Source organism: Corapipo altera, unplaced genomic scaffold (assembly GCF_003945725.1).
Source record: "Corapipo altera isolate COAL_440 unplaced genomic scaffold, ASM394572v1 59, whole genome shotgun sequence".
Lineage (NCBI taxonomy): Eukaryota > Metazoa > Chordata > Aves > Passeriformes > Pipridae > Corapipo > Corapipo altera.
In genome coordinates this window covers 6,688,529-6,711,532 of record NW_020884917.1, presented here as the reverse complement: position 1 = coordinate 6,711,532, position 23,004 = coordinate 6,688,529, and the positions used below count along the sequence as shown (strand labels likewise).

Sequence of the window (23,004 nt, the reverse complement as noted above, 5' to 3'; positions counted from 1 at the left end):
GAGAGTCAGTATAACTTCCATGTTATTTCAGCTGAGCTTCATGCAATTGTCTTTAATTCAGATTTGTTCCACTGCCAAATGTCAGGAGAGACGGGTGATGATTGTGTCTGCTTCTGATGAAAATGAGAGGTAAAGCTGAATGTCATCAGCCTACACTGTAGATTACATTACATCACAACTGCTCCCAGTGGCAGCTGCAGAGATAATGAATAAAAAATAAGTGATCACAGGGAGCCTCATAGGGCTCTCTGCAACTGAGACCACCCCATGAAAGGGAGAATGGCTTCTAGCACCCTTTACGGAGACCCTTGACAAAAATGAATGAAAAACCCTGTTGTGGTTTAGGAATGGAATTTTCCAATTTAATGTTCCCACTGAAACACCTCAGACCATGTGCAGCTTGCTCACTTACTCTCCAGCCCCTCTGCCTCCCTATCCCCTGCTCCCATCCCCTGGCAGAATGGAGAGGAGAATTGGAGGCAGAAAAAAGTAAAGATCACAGAAAAATTTACTAGAAACAGCAATGAAATAAGAAAAACAGTAACAACACTACCACTAATAGCACAGTGTACAAGACAACCATGGCTCACTATATGGAACCTGGTGCCACCTGATTGCATACTCTGCACACCCTGGCAAAACTGGAAAAACCCTACCCCCCTCTATCACCTCTGCACATGTCGAATGTTGGAAGGTGATGATGAATTACCTCAGGGTCCTGGCTGTGTCCCTTCTAGCTGCTGCAAAATTGTCTGGCTGGAACCAGGACAAGCCCACATGTTTTTGCTAGGTCCTGCAACTTCTGCCTGGTCAGCAGTGCCCAAAGCAATTGGTAAGCCAGAACAGGTACTGAATGTTAAAAATGTTAAGTATCAGCCAGTAGTTGAGAAGCATGTAGAAGATCTTTGGAACAGAAATCATGTAAAGTTCTTTAGAGCATAAAAATACATTCAGGATAACACTAAAGATCCTCTTCTCAGAGGTGCCACCAACAGTGAGGTGAATTAATCCTCGAAAAGCAAAGTGGTGCCGTCAGAAAAAGCGTGGATGTTCTCACAAAGCTACCTCAAAGCCTGAGCTGGATGTGGGGTTTGGATTTTGAATTTTGCAGCAAGGTTCAAAGGATCATGCTGTCAACTGGAACAATTAGTATAGCAACATGGAGGTCTGTGACACAGTCTCTGATCCTCCTGTGCTCTGTTGAGGGCATGGGAAGAAAAGGCAGAGATGGAAATAATAGAAAAGTCCTTTCAAGGACTCAGTACAACTTCAGAACAATTAGATTTAACTTCAGAATTTTTCTTGTTTGAAAGGCTATCACGATCTAAACCAATCTCTGTTTTTTAAGTATTTGGTCATCCTCCTGGATACCTAAGATATTTTATGATTTTTTTCCCTCTATGATTTAAACAACAGCAGGTTTTATAAGTTTCACTGGCCTATCTACCTTCAGCATGCAGTTTGTGCATATCCTTTCCCTCTAGGATGAATCAGCCTGCTGCAGTAGGACCTAAAATATGACATACACATGCAACAAAATGACATAAATGTGCAATGACTTTTAGAAATTTTCTCACTAAAAATTGTACAACCCCCTAAAGCTCTTGGCATGCTTCTAGACATGAGAACCACAGGCAGGGTATCCTGACACCACTGCTGGGTGGCACGACCTTGCAGAAACCATTTCAAAAGTCTACCAGTCATACCTTCTTTGCTGCCAATCTGGTTTCTGTACTGTGAACACAGCATCACCACATTCTGAATCTCCATCTTTATATCCATTGCTGGGCTTAGACATATACAAGTATGTGAGATACATCAAGGCAAAATAAAGCAGACAGGGTATCTAAAGAGGTGCAAAAGTAAATTGTCTTTCCAGAGGACTTCTCTGAGGAAAACAGACAACTTAAGTTTTTTCTGGATGGGAAAAAGATACAGGGGAGTTTGAAGATTCATCATTTCACAACTTTGCTTTTCACTCTGCTTTTTTCTGGGACCACACCACTTTGCCTCCAGAGTTATTCAGGACAAAAAAATGTATTAAAATGCTACAGCTTCCTTTTATTCTCATTTACAGATCTGTAAAGTAAGAAATGGGAAAGAATAAGAAGGCCTTTATATGGTTCAAATGTATAACATGGGCTACAGCCTCATAAAACAAATGTAGGCAACCCAGAGAAGCTAAAGAAGGTGTATGTCTCCTTTGTTCCAGGACACCTGCAGAAGATAAAACTGTTGTAGAGAGAGATCTAAGGATCTATTATCCATTGTGTTTTATGAAGGGAGAACTTGTTATTTGGAGATTATATGTTATCATGAACCAATGACAAATTTTATTATAAATGTCATTTGGTATCAACACAAGAATAGTTGTAGGAGATTTTTAAGTTCAGTTCCCAATTTTTGATTGCAGATTTAACGAGTCTTCCCTTTACCTGTCTCTTTGCCTTTTCCTTTCCTTTAATACGTACTTAACACTAAAAGTCACTGTGTTGTACATAAAGAAAAACAGTGTTGTGTTGGCACTATAGCAAATATGATATATGAATTAGCAGTTCACTTCTTAATACTGAAACTAGAGAAAGGTACACAGAAATCCTGTACTCTCTGAAGCATAGGAAATATACATACCTTTTCTTCTTGTACTTTTGAAGACATTGTGCCTTCAATTGCAGGCAAAATTTACAATGGATAATAAACAGGATTCACATTCTCAGCACTCAGTCAATTAAAAGAAATACCAATTGCATTCTGTGAATATCGCCGTGTTGCCAAACCATCAGAGGAGTTGGTGAGTAGGAGGAGTGAAGGTGTGAGAACTGAAAAAATTCCTACTTGATCAGTCACAGAAGCTAACGTGTTAGCTCAGCAGCAGGGAAGCTGGGACGCTCCCAGCTGCTGCAAAAACTGCATGTATATGATCCCTGGCACCACCAGTTGGGACAAGATGAATCACAAGTGCATTAGTAGCAAGCTACCATGTCACAGTGGAACAGATGGGGGTGGTTACTTGCCTGATTGATTACCTCTTGGGCTACCAAGGGCTTTTCCAGCAGGCTAATGCCTTTGTGTTGGCACTGGAGTTCCTGGGAGCAGTGTCTGCTTGGGTCAGCACCATGCAGAAATTGCTGCCTGTCCGGTGCATGGGCACCCCACAGAGGAAGAGGGAAGTAAGCTAGGAGCAAGGGGTAGTGGGTGACTACAACATGCACCGGAATAACACACTTCCCAGGCCTCCCTGATAGACACTGCTCTTAATGAATTTTCAGGCACATGCTGAGTTAACAGGAGTGAGCAGCATTGAAACATCCTTTAGTTATATCCAGTGCTTTACAAAGGCTGACTAAAAAATGAAGGAACAGCAGGAGTAGAAGGAGGAGAACAAGATGGGACAGGGAGTGGAGGGGGAGAACAGCTCTATTTTTCAAGTGCTGAATACAAAACCTCTGCAACAGATGATTTTACATGCAAGCCTGTACCTTATCAAGGCAAAGATAAAGTAAGTGGAGTCAAGTATTTCTCCTCTGCACACAACATATAGCCCCTTACTCTGCCCAGCCAGCTTTCTCAACTTTGAGCTTTAGAATATAAACAGCCAATAAGTAAGGACAATAACTGTAGCTCCTGCTGAGAGCTAACTCTGCCCATCATGCGTTTGCTGGGTCCTAATACAGGACAGTGAATAAAGCTTCATTACAGAACAATGGAGGTAGCTGCCAGAGACTACAGATTTGAATAAACAACAAATAAGCAACATCTGCTCCAGCATATGTGTATGGTAAAAAAAAAAATCACAAAATAAAAGAATCTGTAAATGCCAAAAGCAACACTAAACTGCCAGTGCCAGTGTAGAGTGAATTTTTAATTGGACATGCATACAGGCAGGCTGTGGGTATTAGTCTCACATATGTCTGGTTGCTGCCAACCTGGGACTATAGATGAATTTAATTAAATAAGGATTATCCCTTCTCCCCAGTACAATTACTTATTTATAACAATGATAAAATTGCATAATAAGAAAAGATTGTAATATTTTTAAAAACAGAGCTAGCAAACACTCTTCTTTTCCTGTAAGTCATTCAGGAGTGTTTAGGGGTTTGAACGTCTTTTAAAATTAAGTCTCGGGATTCTGCCAAGAGAGGGGGGAAAAAAGCCTTATCATAAAGTCTACTGCAGTTAAACAGCTAGAATCTACATTATAAAGAAATATAAAGAAGACACACAGCAGCCAGGGAATTGGCTTTCATGGGGCATGTAGAAAAATAGGCAATTGGACTAAAATTGAGGCCAGGTTGCACAGCCAAGGGACAATACTACTGGGACAAGTACTTCTATACCCATCTCTAATATGCTCTATCTAGGCAAAGCAGTCTGTTCCTGTCTATCGCTATTTCTTCTCATATTGGGAACCTCACAGTTTCACTCAGGTGAGTTCTCATTTCAGCAAGGTCATGTCAAGCTCTCACATCTTCATTATCACTCACATCCTTTCCAAAAGAGCCCACAGTCAAATGAGAGTGGACCCTTATGGTATCAGGTGCTCTATGAGCCTTGAAAAAGAGGCAGCCTGTGCCCTAGGGAATTTGGAGGCCAAATACAAATTCAGGGATGCTCTGACAGAAGGTGAGGTTTTCTTTGTGTAGGCTCCTGATGGACTCTATTTCCCACTCACTCATGTTTTGAGGACCCCTACTTATGGGTTTGAGCCACATTCTGATGAATTTGATAGGAACCTTCTTAAAAGGTATGTAAGCAAGTTGAAGCCGCAAAAATACTTCTTTGGGTATGAAGGTATATGCCATTTAATAGCAGTGGAAAAAAGAGGAAGAATATGAAAAAATCCTGTAAAAAAAAGCTGGAAATCTCCATTTTAAATTTAGGCCAAGCATCAATGACTTTAAAACAAGAGAGAAAACGAGAGAGAGAGAAAGAAAGAGAGACTACAGTATTTAAACAAAACTCTATAATAGTATTATGATTCTGCAAAGGCATACACCTTACATAAGTTCAGTTCACTTGTATGATTTTGGTTGACCACTTAACTGAATGACAGTCTTATCAGAATTAAATCAAATAATTACTGTCTGCATTTTCTGCCATGAAATTAAGACTAAACATGTGCTTATTCCTAGGTCATAAAAGAGTATTCAGGACATACTGGGGTTTTTTCCCCCTTGTCTTGTGATTGCTATACCTGTACAACCTGTTAAATCCTCTAAATAAGGGCGTCCATAATTAAATAGTGCAGTCATTTTTTAGAGATGGACAAAGAAAAGAAAAAAAGCATTTGTGTCTATGTTGTTATGTTTTGAATTCTTTCCCCACTGGGCTATGTCCATATTCTCTTTTTTTTAATTTATCACTGAATGTTTATCCAAATGGTGTTTTTCATTGCACCAATCCTGGGAAATTGCTATTCTTTCTGTAGATACTGTTATGAGCAAAACTACTGCTATGGGTTCTCATCTTTGTTCATGAAGATCAAGACATCTATCAGAAAACAAAACCAAAGTAACCTCATGTAATTCAGATGATAAGTCTGAATAGCAACAAGGACCTGACATTAAACCCCATAAGATGCCAGAACCATGTGTGGACAGACTGGACACATACACCTCTGACAGAATGCCATAGGTATGCAATCTATTACATCGTTAGACATCACACCACCACCACCAATCCCTCAGCAAAACAGCAAATATGTTTATAGATAATTTGAATACACAAATAAATGCTTCAGAACGAGGAATTCATTATTCTATTCCATCACCTTCACTGAGCTCTAGGATTAACTAAGGAAACCTCACACATTTTGATAAAAACACTGACCTCACTGAAGTCAGTAGGACATATACCTCTACCTTAAACAGGCTCACAATTTCACTCGTGCAAATACAGCTGTCACTCTAGTCAAGGATACCTCTGAATGCCCAGCACCAGTGGATATCTGAGGCTTTTTTAGATACCTGTGTAGGAACTTGGGTTGCCGTATTATTTGTGTTGGCTCCATGGAAGTAATATAACGTAGTTCACGAAAGGTGAGGGCTCACCAAACTTCCAGCTTTCTCCTTTGCTGTCTGCTACTTGCTACTTATTAGTTCTTTCACATAAACTTATGCCCCATTTAGAAAAACCTAAACCCTGCCATTTCTGCTCTAAGCACTGGATAGGAAAGGTCTCTACGGAGCAAGGACAGGTATTTCCTGCTTTGGAGACTGAAGAGCCATTCCCCCAATATCGCCATTCCTGAGAGCAAATACTTCTCAGGATCCAAACTCAGATTGCCCCAAATGACAGCATAACATCTGGTCCAACAGCTTTGCTGTTAATCCTTTCATAGGCTCCTCAAATAACTTACTTTCTAACATATGATTCACTGTTACATCAGCTCATGTGGTGGTGGCTATGTGATACAGTAGACACGGATGATGGAGTAGAGGCCATGCCACCACCAGAAAGTTCTGGTTGAATGGTCCTGTTTGAGTTGGGTACAGAATGGCTGCATAGCTACTATCTCCAGTTTCCTGGCTGACTTACCTCCCAGGGATCTGAGAGTTAGTGTGTAAAGGCTCATTTGAGTCTGGCAAATAATTCACCAAGGAGGAGCACGGATTTAGTGTTGCTTGGTAGACCAAAAAGAGGTCTACTTAAAGCATCAAACAGGGACCCCACACACTCAAAGTTGCACATGTGAGATACTGTTTTCATGTGCACTCACTGTGTCTCCTTGACAAGCTATTTTATAGCCCTATGATTTATCAAGTTGTATAATCTAGACTGTCATGTCTAGAATGATGCATTCAAATGCCAGAGGTGATGGGAGCAGAGAGGGAAAATGTATTGTTAGGTAAACTTTAGAAGCAGTTACATGGAAACAGTGTTTTAAAAATAAAAATGGGCAAATCGTTTCTTAACACTCAGCTGAAGTGGTGTCAGGAGCATTTCCACGTAGAGTTTCATCCTCAAAACTCTGAATCTGAAAAGAAAAGGAAGAGAGGAGGAAAAATTCTTATTGATGATAATGATCTTTAATGTACACCTTATGAGGGGAGTTAGGAGTAAAAACACAAAACAAACAAAAAAAATTCAGCATGTTTGAAAGTGAAAACATAACATCTTTCGGATTGTTCCCTTTTTGTTGTCTCCTCTTTAAAATAGTGTCAGAACCTTTCCAAGCTTTGCTCGAAGTAATCAATATACAAAGGTTGTAATACACTAACAATCTTATTTGAACAGCCTTGGAGAACTATCCCTGGGGAAAAAAATATGACTTAGCAGAAGGAACCCAAGAAAACATTCTTGCCAAAGAGTGTATGTACAGTCAGTTTTGGGTTTTTTTCCTCTAGGAATGAAGACCCATTTGACTTTTTCATGGTATCAATGAGAACATCATGTCATGGTGCTGCATAAACTCCTTCAGAAAAAATAAAAAAATTAAGAGAAGAGGTGATCTGTTAGATACAAGTAACACATGAACATTGATGTTGGGTGTGTTCTCCATGCAGTCTGTTGCTTAAAGGGATCTCTAATTCTCTCTTTGTCAAAGGCTAGAATACAAGAGAAGGATCATTGTATATGTGTCTGTTATTCTGTTCCCCACACATCTGCTACTGGCCATAACCAGACTATTAATTTAGGTGGCCCCATGGTTTCAGACAATACATGGTCTTAATTTAATGACATGGTAGAGAATACTCAGAAGTTAAGCAATATACACCCCATCTAATTTGGGCACACAGCATTCAACAAATTTTCTTAGACGTTAAACTGGGCAGTTTATGATAACCCGCATTTACTGCTTTGTCAAACGCCCTCCCTTTTGTGTGAGCCTCTAGTCACAGGGCTGCAAGTCCAGCATGCTAAGTGCTTTACAAAGATATATGGGCTGTTCTGGGACTATAAATTTGCGGTGCTGGAGATCTATTAAGTACACTCTAATTCCCATTGAGGTTGATAATCAGATTTGTGCTTTCAGTTTAAGTCAGCCACTTTTTTGAGCATGTGGGCCACAAGCAAAATTGGCTCCTTTCTTGGCCTGTCTTTGGCAGGCACCTCACATGCAGGAGAAAGGTGAGGCTGTTTTGCAACGAGGTGCAATGAAGCCCATACTTTCTCTGATGGCATCAGTGGACACTGGCAGGTAGGATATGCTGAGGCATTTTTGTTTCCTGGGTCAGACAGCCCAATGTAACACATGCAGAAATGTGTGCTCTGGACTGTGCCCCCCCTCAGCAATATCTGCACAAGAACAGGATGGCTCTTTCCTGCTGTGCAAGGTGGCTTCCCAAGTGCCACCAAGCCCTGTTTGAGTAGCAGTGTCTAACGAGAAGCCCTATACAGGATATAACTTATTCTTCTCCACTTCACTTGTGCAATCGCAGGTATGATCTTTGCAGCATCCAGCAGACTAGTCTTACCCTTGCCAGTGTCCTGTGCTTTGGTCTATTGAGTATTGACATTGGTCAGCAAAGATGTGAAGGCACTGGATACATGGTCAGGTACTTCCAGCCGTCAAAAATGTTCTTGAGTTTGGCATAATGGGAGGCAACATGGTTATTAAAAAGCATAATTTTAAATAATCAAGTACAATGATTATTCAAGCTTGTCATTGCCAAGACATGTACTAAGTACTTCATTTAAAAGTGGCTACATTTTTACATTTGCTTCCAGAGGACCCGTTCAAATTACATAGAGACATCATAGCATAGTTCTTTATATTAGACAAACACGCAAGGTTGAATTCCTTGGGTCAAGTGCAGTTGAATATTGCTTTGTGTGAATAACAGTTACAGAATTTAGCCTGAAATTCTCCAGTTGTCTGGGTCAGACTTGGATGCCATTTTTGAGGACTTATTTAAACTCGTGAATAAAGTTATTTAGATCTGACCTCAAATGTTTACAGCTGGCAGCTCTCCAAGAGAGCTGCAGAATGCAGTCATTTACTGATAAAAATTGACAGCAGAAGCTATAGTCTCATTTTCATAGGAGCACAAAGCAAATAACTTATCCCCCAGAAAGTCATAGCTGATGCTGTGTAAAGGTTCCCAGATTTTTTCATTTTACTAACCTCCTGTAATTTCTGGGCCCTTTTTTTCCATAGTGCAGTATATAAAGAGAAGCCAATAATGTTTTGTCCAAGGGATCTTGGAGATCTCCTTCACTACAGTATTATGAAGTCATTTATACAGAGAAACACAACACATTTGCTTGCACGTTGTGTCAGTACCTATCCTGAGGCAATGAATATGCCACCAGAACTCCTGCTTCCTTGAGAGATTCATTAAGCACAGTAGATGGCTGTTGTTTCTCTTAGAGAGTAGTCACATTTTCTCTATGCAATCTGCATGCAGGTGGTTGGTAAAGCTGCGTCACTGACAGTTAGTCAACAATGGGATATTTAACATGGATCTGAGTTGGTCCATAGTATAAAGGACAAATATAATGACATATAATTTCTGATAGTTACTTTATTTCAAGAATAGTCCTTATTGGTTTTGCCCCAGACATTGCCTGGTTTTTAACACTGGAGGAAAATTTTGCAACTGTTTAAAAGAAGTTTTTGCTTGATATTGTTTAGAGCTATCTGATCTATCAGTACATGTGATACAGTGTTGTATAATTTCCATTTGCTTAAGTTTAGGATTTCAAAGTTAATAATTTTTCATTTTGTACATCCACTGGGCTACCGCATGCTCTCCATGTAAAGCATATTTTATCCTCGATATTTCATCTAGCTCCCACTACATCAGGGCATAAACATGCCACGTGCTAATCTCCTTTGTCTGACAGCAGTCTGGTACAGCAGTCCAGTCATTTTTTTGGCTTGAACCAGAACAAAGTTTGCTGCAATTTGAATTTTTTTTTACCCACTGCTTAGCTTTTGTAAATTATTTCAAAGAACTTGAGACACCTAAAGAACAAATCAAACAAGAGAAATTATAAATGAACTACATAAAAATAAATGCCTCACTCATGTACAGTGTAATAAATACTCAGGTCAAGAAGAAATTATGTCAGGGACTATTTCCTGGGGTTGGATGGGACATTAAAGATCATCTAATTTTATCTCCCCTGCCCTGGGCAGGGAACTTCACTAGGTCAAGTTGCTCAAAACCCCATCCAACCTGGCCTGAAACACTTCCAGGAGTGGGGCATCCACAGCTTCTCTGGGCAACTTGTTCCCATGCCTCACCACCCCCTGAGTAAAGAGTTTCTTCCTAACATCTAATCTAAATCTGCTCTTTCAGTTTGAAGCCATTCTCCCCTGTCCTGTGACTCTCCATATTTCTTGTAGGCTCCCTTAAGGTACTGGAAGGTTGTAATTAGGTCACTCTGAAGCCTTCTCTTCTCCAGGCTGAACAATCCCAATTCTCTTAGCCTTAGATCATCTTGGTGATGGTCCTCTTTCCAACAGGTCTTTTCTGTACCAGGGACTCCAGCACTGGGTGCAGTACTCTAGGTAGGGTCTCACCAGAGTGGAGTAGAGGGAGAATATCACCTCTCTCAATTTGTTCATAGTTACAGGAAGTTTTTTGTATTTTGTTCCCTTTTCCAACATTGTTTTAGAATGACTGTCTCTTTAAGTATGAATTTCTGCCCCCCCCTTCCGGAGTCAGGAGGAGAAGGGAATAAATAAAAAACATCTGGGTGGGGAACAGAAACTCCTTCTGTTCTCTAGACCACATGGGTGTGCCTAGAGAGTCCTTGTGGGACTGTTTGCCATGGCCACAGCCACCACTTCTGACACTCTCAGACCTGCCAGACTTGCTGCTCTCACTGAGCCTGGACCCACTACCTCACCACCGCAGCCGGGGAGAAAACAAAAGTGAAATTGTCTACTGCTGCCGCATGGGACCACCACTGGCCTGTGCTGAGACCACTGAACTGCCATCGCCTGCCACCCAGCCAAGTCAAGCAGTGCAACATCTGTGCTGTAGGTAACACGTGGCAGAGAACAAAGAGGTTCTGAACTAACACCACTGCTACAGTGAAGACCAAGTGACACAGCATGGGCAGTTTAATAATATAATTCTTTGTGAACAACACAGTTTTCCTAGATTTTTGCTTTTGTCCTGTTTCCCATTGTTTTCTTTTGCTTAATTGGGCAGAGAGGGGGGTGGTTGACTGGGAAGACCCTCCACCATTTCTTTCCCCCTTTGTTCCTGGAGGGCCACGTGGGGTTGTGAACTCCCCTCTTTCTGGGTAAGCTGTTTCCTTCACATCTTTGTGGTTGTGGCTGTTTCCTTGTCAGTAAATTGATATTTTTTCAGTTATACTTCCTTGCATTTTGCCTCTCTGTATTGATGGGAAACAAAAAGGGGAGGGAGTTCATTCTGTTGGAGTTCCTGCCCGAATATTTGTCTTTAAACTAAGACAACCTGCTGGCCACACTGTTTTTGGTGCAGCCCAGAATACACTTGGGTTTCTGGGCTGCAAGCACATATTGCAGGCTCATGTCCTGTCTCTATCCACCGGCACCCCCTACTCCTTCTCATCAGGGCTGCTCTCAATCTGTTCATTCCCCACCCTATATTGATACCCCAACCCATGTGCAGCATCTTGCATTTGGTCTTATTAAACTACGAGATGATTTCCATTGGTCCGCTTCTTGAGCTTGTCCAGGTCCCTCTGGATGACATCCTGTCCTTTAGGTATGTCTACCACATCACTCAGCTTGGTGTGATTAGCAAATTTACTGAGGGTGTACTCAGTCCCAGAGTCCACTGGGACTCTGAGCTATTAACCCTTTGCATGTGACCATCCAACCAATTTCTAATCTATTTAAGAGTCTTCTCATCAAATCCATTTCCATCTACTCACGTTGATTACCTCTGATCTCTCTTTCCCTCTCTCTCAGGAGTTACAGAGAGAGAAATAAAGTGAGAGCTGAGAAACCTGTTTGATATGTCAGTTTGCTGTAAATATTGAAATGTGTGCTATAAAAAGAGAGAAAGAGAAAAACATATTTTCCACAATACTTTGACATTTCTGTTTCAATTCTCATTCCATCCATACTGCTTCCTTGGTGCAATTCTAAACGGGAATGCATGGGCTACGTGAGAGATCCTGCTTTACTGAGCATCTTAAGTAAACAGAAGATTTCAAGAGCCATCTGGCTAACTGTGCCTCCAACTTTTGGGATATGATGTCAAAACGGGACTTTTCAGATGGATGATGTACTAGCAGATTAACAATCTATTTTAATGCAAATACATCTTTAGGATGAAGACCTTATATTCATTTCTTAACAGCAAAACATATAAAACAAAATCTAAAAGCATCTAAGTGAATAAAAATCAAGACTTTGTGCTTTAAATGGTGCAATTTTTTTGTACTCCTCATCTATGCCTTAGGACATATTTGAAACACAAAATTGTTAGGCTCTAGTTAGGGATTTTTGGGTCTAATGCACAGGTTCTGGCAGCTCTAGTCACAGAAAGTTAATACCTTGTCATCTACTCTGCACATTGTCCTGTAGCAGGGATCCTGTGCCCACCAAGGCTAAAGGGGAACACAGGTCCCCGTCAGGCCTGACTGAATTCAATATCCTCTGTACTGGCTTACATCAGCAATGATGGCGGGTACATGTTAAGGTATCTACAGTGAAGTGTCTGAGTCACTTGACCCACATAATTTGGCAGCCTCTGCGACACCAAGAACAATCTCTGGTCATGGGATAGGTCTTATAGAGGATGTGCAGGGTTTTTTTTAAATGCCACAAGCTAGTAGCTTCAGCACAGAAATCAGTCCACAGCTAAGTAGAGCTACACAGTACTTAGTCATATTAGGAAGTATCATTGTCACAAATGGGGTGAGGTTCCTCGTTGTCTCCTAAATGCATGTCCCCTTTTCATTAATTTTCTTTCATAACCATCTTCTTCCCTACCTTCTAAGTTCCCACACTATTTATGGCTAAAACTCCTTTTGCCAAAATGTCTCTCCTTACCATATAGGTTTGGCTTCTCAATGTCCATCCGCTGCTTCTGAGCTTCCAAAAAGTCTTGGACATTGAACCCTTTTGCTACAGAAGCACCACTGAGGAACCGAGGAGGGATTTTTGTGCAGACGTCAGGTTCTTCTGTACCAAACCCCAAATTAAGCAGAATCTCCACTGGATCCTTTTCCCAGAACACCAGCCATTCAGCGATGCTGTGGTGAAAACAGGATTATTTACATTACTGTCTTGGTACCACCTTTCCCTTGCAGTAGTTATCATATGGTCTTGTTTTTAACAAGCAGCTATCTTCCCTTCTTTCCCCCTCCTGTGGGGACTACTTCTTAAGTGAAAGTAGTCATTTTGGGTTACATCGCTAAAAGATTAATATACGTTCCTCTCCCCAAAGGAATCTGGTGGCATTACATCTAGATAGCTTAGCAAGTAGAACATTAATAAAAGGTGTAGGTTCACAGCTCTGCAGGTTCCCTTCTCTCTAGACACAACATAGACAAGCATGCTGCAGCTGCCATAAGAACTCACAGCCTTTTATCTTCCAGGGGATTCACAGCCCGCTGCAGTTTCAGGTAGGTTTTGATTTTTGCACTGATGCAAATGCATTGGAGATCAGACACATGTTATTGTAAAGATTATTTTGCTCTTGTTCAAATAAATGAGTACATGGCTTTTACAGACTGAGACCTTGACTGCTTATTTAAAATTGTATTCATATTTGTTGATCCCTTGATGAACTAATACCTGGTATTCCTCAATGGAAATACATGGATCTAACTAACCTCTTGGGTGCATCAGTGAGCACAAACAAGTGGGAAGAGCTGAGATTCTTGCATCTTGACATAGCTGGACTTTCTGAAAACTCTTGCAGGGACCTGGTTGATAAAAAAGCAACTGTGAAATGTGTTTACTCATGTGCTCCTCTGGGATGTCATTATGATTTTTTCCTAGAGTAAACATTTGCATTTTGTCTTGGTTTATAATGATACATAATAGCAATGCCTTAGAAGAGGAGCTGCCATCAGTGTGGCAATACGCTTATTCTCAAGAACAGTATGTTACAGTAGGTGTGAGAATGTAGGTGTGAGGTACCAGTTAATTATAAAGGTGGCAGAATGGCTCACTTTTGACAGATGGTGAATCTTTGGGGAATCTTTAGAGAGCATGGTTTCTCTAGCCGCCTACTTCAAAAGATATAATCGCTCATAATAAAGTTTTGGAGACACAAGGCACAATGAGTTGCAACAGCAGGAGTGGCACCTGAGAATGATTCTCTGCTTCATTTCTTATGTGTCTGTATTTGTTACTCTGTAGAGAAATGACTGTTTTTCAAAGTGGTCACACTGCAAAAGGAATATCCCGCAGCACAGTGGTCTTTCTCAATAGGTTTTGTCATGCCTAACTTGAATTTTACCTACACATACCTATCAAGATCAGTAGCAAATGTTTATATACAGTAGAAATATTATATTGACAATTTTTTTATCATTGCAGGTTATCCATCAACTCACATCTTAAACAGGCCTAGAGGGATATGTAGATTTTTGAACTAACACTGTTGTGTATGAGAGAAGGAAACTGCAAAGAAGAATTAAAAATAATTTGGTGGTTTTTTTACCTTTTTGTCCCCTCAAAACAGAAATCTTTCAAACTAGAGAAAAGACCAAAACACTGATTTCATTAAATAAGGAAACACTTTAGCCTGAGTGACAAAGTTGCAGAACAATATCACTGTGGGAAGATCAAGTCATAGTTGAGCTAGATTAGTCACAGGATAATGCAACATGCACTATTAAGAAAGGGAAGACAGGTACCCTTACATTTCATAAACCAATAGCAGTACACACTAAGCCCCTGCTATTTAAAAGTAGGCACTATTAGTTGGGTTCCACCATCTGCTGCAGAACCATTGAAGATGTACACAGAGTAAATACGATTAAAATAAATTTTAATCCCTGGGTTTTTTTAATTAAAAACTCCCACAATTAAAATACATTATTTAAAGTTTCATTCCAACACATGCTGGTAGGATTTTTTTTTTCGCATATAACAGTTTCTCAAGTATATTAGAAATTTTGTGAATGTTTGTGAATATTGATTTCTCTAGGCTTAACATCAGGGACTAAATGTGTTTGAGAGTAGTGACAGTTGCAGAATACTTGCAAGAGTTTCTGGAGGAGGAAATGTATGCCATAAAACTGATAACACTGTTTGCTAGATTCCAAGTGTGCTATACCTGTGAGCTGTATTTGATTATTTAGTGAGGATGAGAAGGGAATAAATCAGATGCAAATACACTGTGCCCATCATTGTCACTTGCCCTCCTAACACCAAAATAACGATCTTACTGATCCTCTCAAAGCTGGGGTAACATTTCCCTATGAGCAGCAGTAGATAAAGTTTGAATGCCACAAGAAAAATATTGGAGGGGTTTTGTCTATAAAAATAAATGGAAGAGAAAAGGTTTTAAAGTTTTCTCACCTGTTTAACAAAATTCTGTCAGTAAAGAAGGAGTAAACCTCCTTTCATCTTCTCTATTGTATTATTATTCTGCTTGTAAATTTGAGCATGAGTTCCTTCTGGCTTACTCAGTAAAAGGATATCCATCCTGACTGAAAATATAAAGGTTACCAACATCCTGTAATTCATGTAGTAACATAAACTAGACTTTCTAGCAGCAAACTGAGCATAATTTGAATAAGAATCATCTACTTGTTGTGTGCCAACAGAAGCTATAGATTCACTATAAAATGTGAGAACTTAAAAAATTAGATTAGACAGTGAGTTAATAAGTATATATTCCTCTCTGTAAGACAAAGTGGCTGGTGATGTGATTTCCTCAATATCTCATATTGCCAGGACTGAATAAATAAAAGTGCTACCAAATAAAAACCTAGCACTGTAGAAAACTGGTCAGGGTGTTCAGTAAAAAATTTAATGATGACTTTAATGATGTTGTGTTTATAGGAGATGTAGGCAGTAGCAGGTCACCAAAAAATCAAATGGCAGAACGTGATAGTTTACCCCAAATTGGGTAAGAGGCAGTAGCTGGTGTGGCTATACTCTAAAACCAGGTAAACACTGGGTGTGACACCTTAAGTGGCTTTTGTTGTAGGCTAAAGAAAGTTGAATTGTCCTGTACTTCTGTGGGTCAAAAGTATACCCATACTAAGCCACCCAACCTGTTAAGTGGTGAACTCAGGAGCTCATGTCCACCTCATGACTAGGACAAACTTTACATCTTCAAGTAGTGCAACTCAAGTCATTTCACTCATGGTTAGAGCCTTCTTTCTCTAATGAAAAGACTCTCATGAGAAGTTTCTCATTAAAGAGGTTGACATTTATTAGAGGGTTTTTTCTCCATATTTAATAGGTCACAGAAATAGTAGTGGGGAGGGTGCAGTATTTACATTTCCAGATCTAAGTATTTTGTTTCCAACACTAGAAACACTGAATCTCATTACCAAACCGGAAAATATTTCAGGGGAAATAATGCCCTTTAGAAATCTATCAGAAAACCTTATGAAAACAAACAAACAAACAAACAATGCACTGTAAATTTGCACATTTAAGTATATCTGTAGTGGTTTGAACCTTGTTTTCTCCCAGAGGCTGAAAAGTGGTAACCCCCAGGGGTGGAAACCCCTGGAAGTTTTGAAGTTCTGTCCAATGAGCGCTCCTGCAGAAATGTAAACATATCACAAGCACCGGAAGAGAAGAGTTGTAGTTTGGGTTGTTAGAAGAAGGTAGCCATGTTGTAGGAGCTTTGAGGAAAGGGGCCCGGAGCCCCTCAGGGCCTCTGGGGCCCCCCAGCCCCAGTTGGGGGCTACAGAGACTTGGAACAGTGTTAAGCTGGACTATGTGTCTGTAGCTGTGAGCTGCGAGATGTTTTCCATCTTGAGTGAGCAGAGACAGAGCAGAAGCGGCAGCAGCGTCCAGAGGTTATGGCTAAGAGCCAGGACAGATAAGAACTGAACCGGAGGAAGCAGCAGAAGCTAGCAGCAGAGCTACAGGGTTCTGGGGGTAAGAACTGATATTAGACCCCCCCAAACTCCTTTGAGTCCTCCTGGAAGGAGGAAGATGATGGACTCTTACTTGAAAGAGCCTTGGAGTGCTACAGCACTTGCAGAGAGGAGCTGAGAAGCTCAAAGGCGTCCCGAAGCTGGACCGGGGTGGAGAAGGAATGGGGGAGGGGGGGTGACCTTGGCCCCCCTCGCTGCTGCTGCTAAGCCAGCAGCCTTGAGACAGAGCACGGAGCTCTGCAAAGGGGAATTTGAATCCCCTGAGGAAGGGACTTTCACGAAGATGCCCCTGCATTTCGTGATATACCTGTGGTGACGCGAGTCTGGTCCCTGCTGGCAACCCACAGGTGAGGCCTTTGCTTGGATCGAAGGAGAGTCGAGGGGCTTGGAGACCCCCTTGTGTGTATTGAACAGAGATCCAGCTACAACAATCCGGTTACTGCTGCATGCATGAGATGAGGAGAACCTGCTGCCTTAGAAGAAGCTGTTACCCTGAGAGACTGGAAGGGATCTGTCCTTCTTTCCCTCCTGGACTTTTATTTGGAGGGGAGAAGAGATCTGATCCATTGTAAATACTATATGTCATGGTAGAGATAGTTGTGATCGTGTGTATAATGTGTTATAGTATTTATTTGTACAGTCATTGTAATATATTCCCTTTCCCCCACTTTGAGTCTGGTTGTGTTTTGTCTGGAAAAAAAACCCATCTCACATTGGGTTGAGATGTGGGAGGGGGGATGGAGCTAGGGAATTGGATTTTGGGCTATCTCAAACCATGACAATATCTTTGCTTATGAATAATAAATTTTGCTAAGCAAAATGTGGCCTCTGATATTTGAGGGAAATTGAGCATTTTAGCCTCAGTCATCTCTAACAGGAGACAAGATTAAATCACGTACTGTTGAATATGGATGGCAGGAGTTCTGGAACACACGCAGACAATCAATATGATCAGATGATGTTCAATTTATTATTTAAATGAGTTAACTTTTATACAGTTTAGTTTTTTCCAGGTACGTGCTTACAATAAGGTGATTGGGTAGCTCAGTCTGTGCACGCATCTCATGCCTTCAGTTCATTGGTTCTGGTGCTCTGTCCACACGGTCTGACATCATTCGTGCCACCCAAAGTCCCTCCTATCGATCCGCCTTTAGGGGCTTTCCAAGATTTTCCAGGTGTCTCTTTATCTCCAGTTTCCCCACAACTTTCAACTATAAACACATGGTTTTCTCATACCTTACAACTATAAACATACAATATTCACACAGCTAACAACTATAAACTCACATAGTTTTATACAGTCTGCAAGTATAAACACCACACAGCTTGCAACTTCCAAAGTTATGTCAAGTAAGGCCTAGTGCTTCTTAGAAAGATGGATTGCTCATAATGTGTCCATTTTCCTGCAAATACTCTACAGTTGAACTGCATCTTCTACTTGTAAACCAAATAAAGAAAAAGTGTAGATATGGAAACACTGCTAAATAATATTCTGGACTTCCAAAATATTCTTCTGTGGACATGAAGAGCTGTGAATTGACTTGGGCTTATGGCTCCTTTCCTAAAAAAAAAAAAAAAAACCAAACCACTCTCTGAATTCACTGAGTTCAGCAGATCAGGAAAGTAGGTGAGAACGTGCAAAAAGTTCTGTGTTCAGGTCAGGCAGATTTACAGTCACTTCATGAGAGAATCTTCTCATCTTCCAAATGAAGTAAAAATATACAGCTTATCCATGAATATCATATTCTCCCAATAGCTTGCCCCAGCCTAGAGGTCTGTGGTGCTTGATATTTTATAATTAAACAGTCTTCATTAGAAATGATGAAGGATGTTATGATGTTCTGTCTTACCTCCCTGCTCTTGGCTTTGCAGCTTATCCCCACTTGTAGATAAACTGTAAGATAAAACCACTAAAAATAACAAAAAAAAATTAAATGCCCCAAAAGAACAGTTGCTGTGTCCTAAGAAGAGACAAGGTCAGGGAGGCAGTCTGATGGGCAGCACAGATCACTCAGGACATATATGGTGATGGCTTGTAGAAAAACAGATCCATAAACTCAACTTTCCTGCCTGTAAACATCATCTACTTTTCCCTCAGCATATATTGACCTCAGTTAAGTGTTGAGATTCAAATCTTTAGTTTATGCTTAAGGTAAAGACAATGAAATTTTAGCATTCTGCAGGAGTAAAATCTGTCATTTCTGAACTTAAATGTTACTAAGAATCAAATTAAATCAGCTTCTCTGAGCCAGGATTGAGTAGAATGGAAGCAAAAGCCTTTTCAGCGGATCATGTAGGAGGCATATGCATGATGACTCTCAGCTGATCCATGTCTGCATGGTGACATGGTAATTAATAAGGAAACCTGCAATAATGGCTAGCTGTGCTATGTATGAGTTTGGCTGACTTGGCCTTACCCTAATATTGGAAAATGTTGCTGTGACTGTAATATAAGACTATGGCTATTTTTTTACTTCTCACCTCACTTTCAAACGTCACTCCTAAGTCTTTTTGGTTGTTGATTGTTTGTACACTTAAGCCGCATTTGCTTTAGCAGTGAATGCATGAAGTCATACTGAAGAGTTCATGGGAAATACCAGTCTTTCAGACTTTGTTTTTATCCCAAAGTAGTACAAAAGTTAAAAATTTCTCAGTTTTGGTGAACGAAATACATTCAGTTTTAAGTTCAAGATTAAACTATATTTCTCTATAGCAGTACATTGCCTCATGGGGTTGTGGGCATATGAAACCACAGTTTGCACTATAAATCATGCTTGTACAGCAGGCTACATCTCCCCTGGGGCACACAGCAATGTGAAATTCCTACAATGAAGCAGATAACTTGTTCAGAAAGTGATCCAGACACATGATGGGAAATTCTATCCTGCAAAGAATAGCCTAGAAATTAATAGAGCACTGAGATATATTTCTTATGAAGTGCTGGGTCCTAAGCAAGATGTGTCATTTCAAACCAAATATTCGTGAAAAAGCATTTGATGTAGATCAACAAAATAAAAAGCTCATTCTTTTGTTGAAATCATCCAAAGTAGAATATTTTGTTCTGAGTTTTCAGGGGTCAGAATTTCCCTACTGTAAGACACTGGATTATTATATTAATTATTGGCTTGGACCAACTCAAGTGTGTGTATGTGGGGGGGAAGGGACAGATTGAATTTCACAGAAGTGAGGTGATGCCCTGTCCCAAATTCCAGCCCCAGCAGACACCAGGCAACTCCCAAGCAGCTGCCACTCAAAGGCAGCCCAGGAGCACTGCCCACATCCCACCTCGGAGCCCCTGACCCAGTCCAGGATTGGCTGGCACACCAGAAGTCCCAGCTGGGGGCAGGTTGTGTGGCCACAGCAGGGCCAAACAAATGAAAGCAGCAACATGTACTCTCTGTGCTTGTTCAAACCCTGCCACCTGGACAGGTGGAAGAATGACTCTCACAGGACTCCAGGTACCTATAATTTCCTCTTTTACTCTCTCTTTCTTTACTTCTTCTTCTCCTAATCTCCTTTCTTAGTATTTTGGGTAGCTTGAGATTGGATGGTTTGGATTTTGCTAAGTTGTATGGGTTAGCATGTGCTAAGTCAATGCTTTGTGGAATGTTACCCTTTAAACTTTTGCCAAATACTGTTATTTTCTAAAGTTTACCACTAAAAGTTTACCCCTGAGAAAATGTGTGCAGCTTTTCTCCTATACACTCTCTCTTAAGGTGTTAAAAGAACCCAGGGCTCTTCTAATATATCTGGAGGGCGGATATTGTCAGAACCTTGTATATTTTTAAAGTAAAACTCCTTTGGTGAGCTCATAGCTCGGGGCCTGGGGTCTTACACCTGCCAGAAACTTCAGTATTGTAGATATCATATTCCCTGCTGGAGAAATCAAATAACAAATATTTAGGTAATAAAGTGACACAAACTTACAGAACACAAGAATGTAACCAGTGATGAATATTTTCTTCTATAGAGTCTTCTAAAAGTAAAAGTAGAGCCCTTTGGAAGACTATTGCCAGATCAGTTCGTGACAATTGTATGGCTATTGTATGGCTTCATTTTTGGTGAATCCTGGAATGGATAAGAAATATTGACAGAAGAATCTAGTAATTTCCTTTAGTAGTCTGAGGGCTTTTTATAACCAAATTTGGAATGTAAAATAAAATTAATGTATACATAATATATTAATGTATATATAAAAATTATATGCAGCCATAAATTTTCTGGAAGTATCTAGCAGTCCTAATGAAAATTGAAAACCATAATTTCTGATTCTGCATGAATGAATCCCAATACACAGTTCCTGTATAGCTTGAAATAGGGAGACAGTCCCCTCTTCTGTGGAGGGAAGATCTCCTCCCTTTTACCTAGCTTGCAGGAAGCTTGCAGCGGAGCCAGAAATTGATCCCAGCTCTTCTACTTTTCAGTTTTCTAACCAGAAGGTAAGCAAGGATGACTCATAGATATTTAACTCATTGCTGAAAAATGCTACAGACAAGCCACCAAAGCCACCGAGACTGTCAGTTTAAGAAACTGCCTTGCTTTCCATTACAAAGGAGGGAGGGAAGGGTTGATTTGCAACATGGCTCAGCTGGACATAAGATAAAGTGGGAGGTGGTTTCCTTGCATTATCACCTGCTGGATTAAATGATACAACTCTCATTAACACAGTGAATTGACATGGAAAATGGGCAGCAATCAGAAGTCAAAATTAAGTCTCAAAAGACTTTTGGAATACAATGCCTATGAATTTACAAAGTTACTCTATTTTTTTTTGTTAAACTGCAGAGCAACAGGGTTGTGTTAATGTCTGCCTAGCTGTAACTCAGAAAGCTCATTACTGGTGCACTGAAGATTAGAATCTCCCAGTAAGACCAAATGTTTTCTCACAACCAATCTTTTAGGTTCCCTTTGTGGTCAATACAAAGAGGTAGGCAGTTCACACACTTTAGAAGGAAGAGAAAAGAAGGTCCTTTACTGGAAGATGGAAGAAGCAGCCAAGTCTTAGACTAAACACAGAACTCTGAGGTGATATTCCCTGACAAGTGGCACATTCACCCAAGAGAACATTAGAACAATGGTGAAATTTTGATGAAAACAAGATCAGATTTTGCAACACTGGTGATTTTTTCCCTATCCAATAAAGAAAAAGGAGGCAAAACACAACCACAATTGTGACACTGAGTATCTGGTACTTAAAGGCTCACCTGAGGAAACAAGAAATTTGTGCTTTTCTAACATTTCAATAGGAAATACAAACAGGTGCAAAGATTCCACCAGAACCCTGCAAGAACGAAATACTGAGAATAAAAATGAAGATGGAGTTAGTGACTAAGAACAACGCGTGAATGCTTGTCACCAGTAGAAACAAACTAGTACAGAAAAAGCCCCTGACATTGTCATCAGTCGCCATGGGATGCTGAGAATCTGCAGAACCTGATTTTTCCAGTCTTACCAAGCAGTGGCATAAAAGGGTGGTCTATCACTTTTAACGATCTTCATCTAGGTAAGCCCATGATACTCTGCTGCACAACAGAATCCTTTCTTTGTCCGCATCAAAACCATGGCTGGGATCTGATGCCATCTCAAAAAGCAAGTATGAAAACTTTTTTAGAGCCCATCAGTCAACAGAAAACTCTGTTGTTAGTTATATGGTGGGAAGCTATTTTTTGAGGCTGAATCCCTGGGCTGGCACTCTGGAAACATGAATTCCCTCTTGAATGGATAAGTTTTCTCTTTCTTTTACACATCAGTTTCCTCTGTGCAATGAAAATATAATAATATTTCCTCTTGCCAATAGTGTCCTTTTAAGTTGCTAGATTTTTGTCCTTGTAACAGAAATTTTAAAGTCCTCTGCAACAGCTAGCACTGGGGCATCTTGTTCCTTATCGAATCTCATATCTTTCAGAAATTAACCCTTTACCACATGTAGCATGCATTTGTGACCAAAAGTGAGTTTAGTATGATAGCACTGACATAGCTGTCCAGCTGCTACTCAGACCATGAAAACTGCTCCATCAAACCACAAAAGTAATT

At 40.4% G+C, this 23,004-nt stretch overlaps 1 protein-coding gene across 1 annotated transcript in view; it reads right to left on the bottom strand.

Moving 5' to 3' along the window:
- The window catches only part of ITPRID1 (ITPR interacting domain containing 1), a 36,699-nt gene extending 14,229 nt beyond the window's left edge, over nt 1-22,470 (bottom strand). Inside the window, 5 exon segments of the mRNA XM_027655905.1 lie at nt 6,916-6,976; nt 8,110-8,522; nt 12,947-13,149; nt 13,732-13,824; nt 22,424-22,470. Of these exon segments, the coding sequence (XP_027511706.1) occupies nt 6,916-6,976; nt 8,110-8,522; nt 12,947-13,149; nt 13,732-13,824; nt 22,424-22,470 (817 nt within the window).
- Between the last annotated feature and the right edge of the window lie 534 nt (nt 22,471-23,004).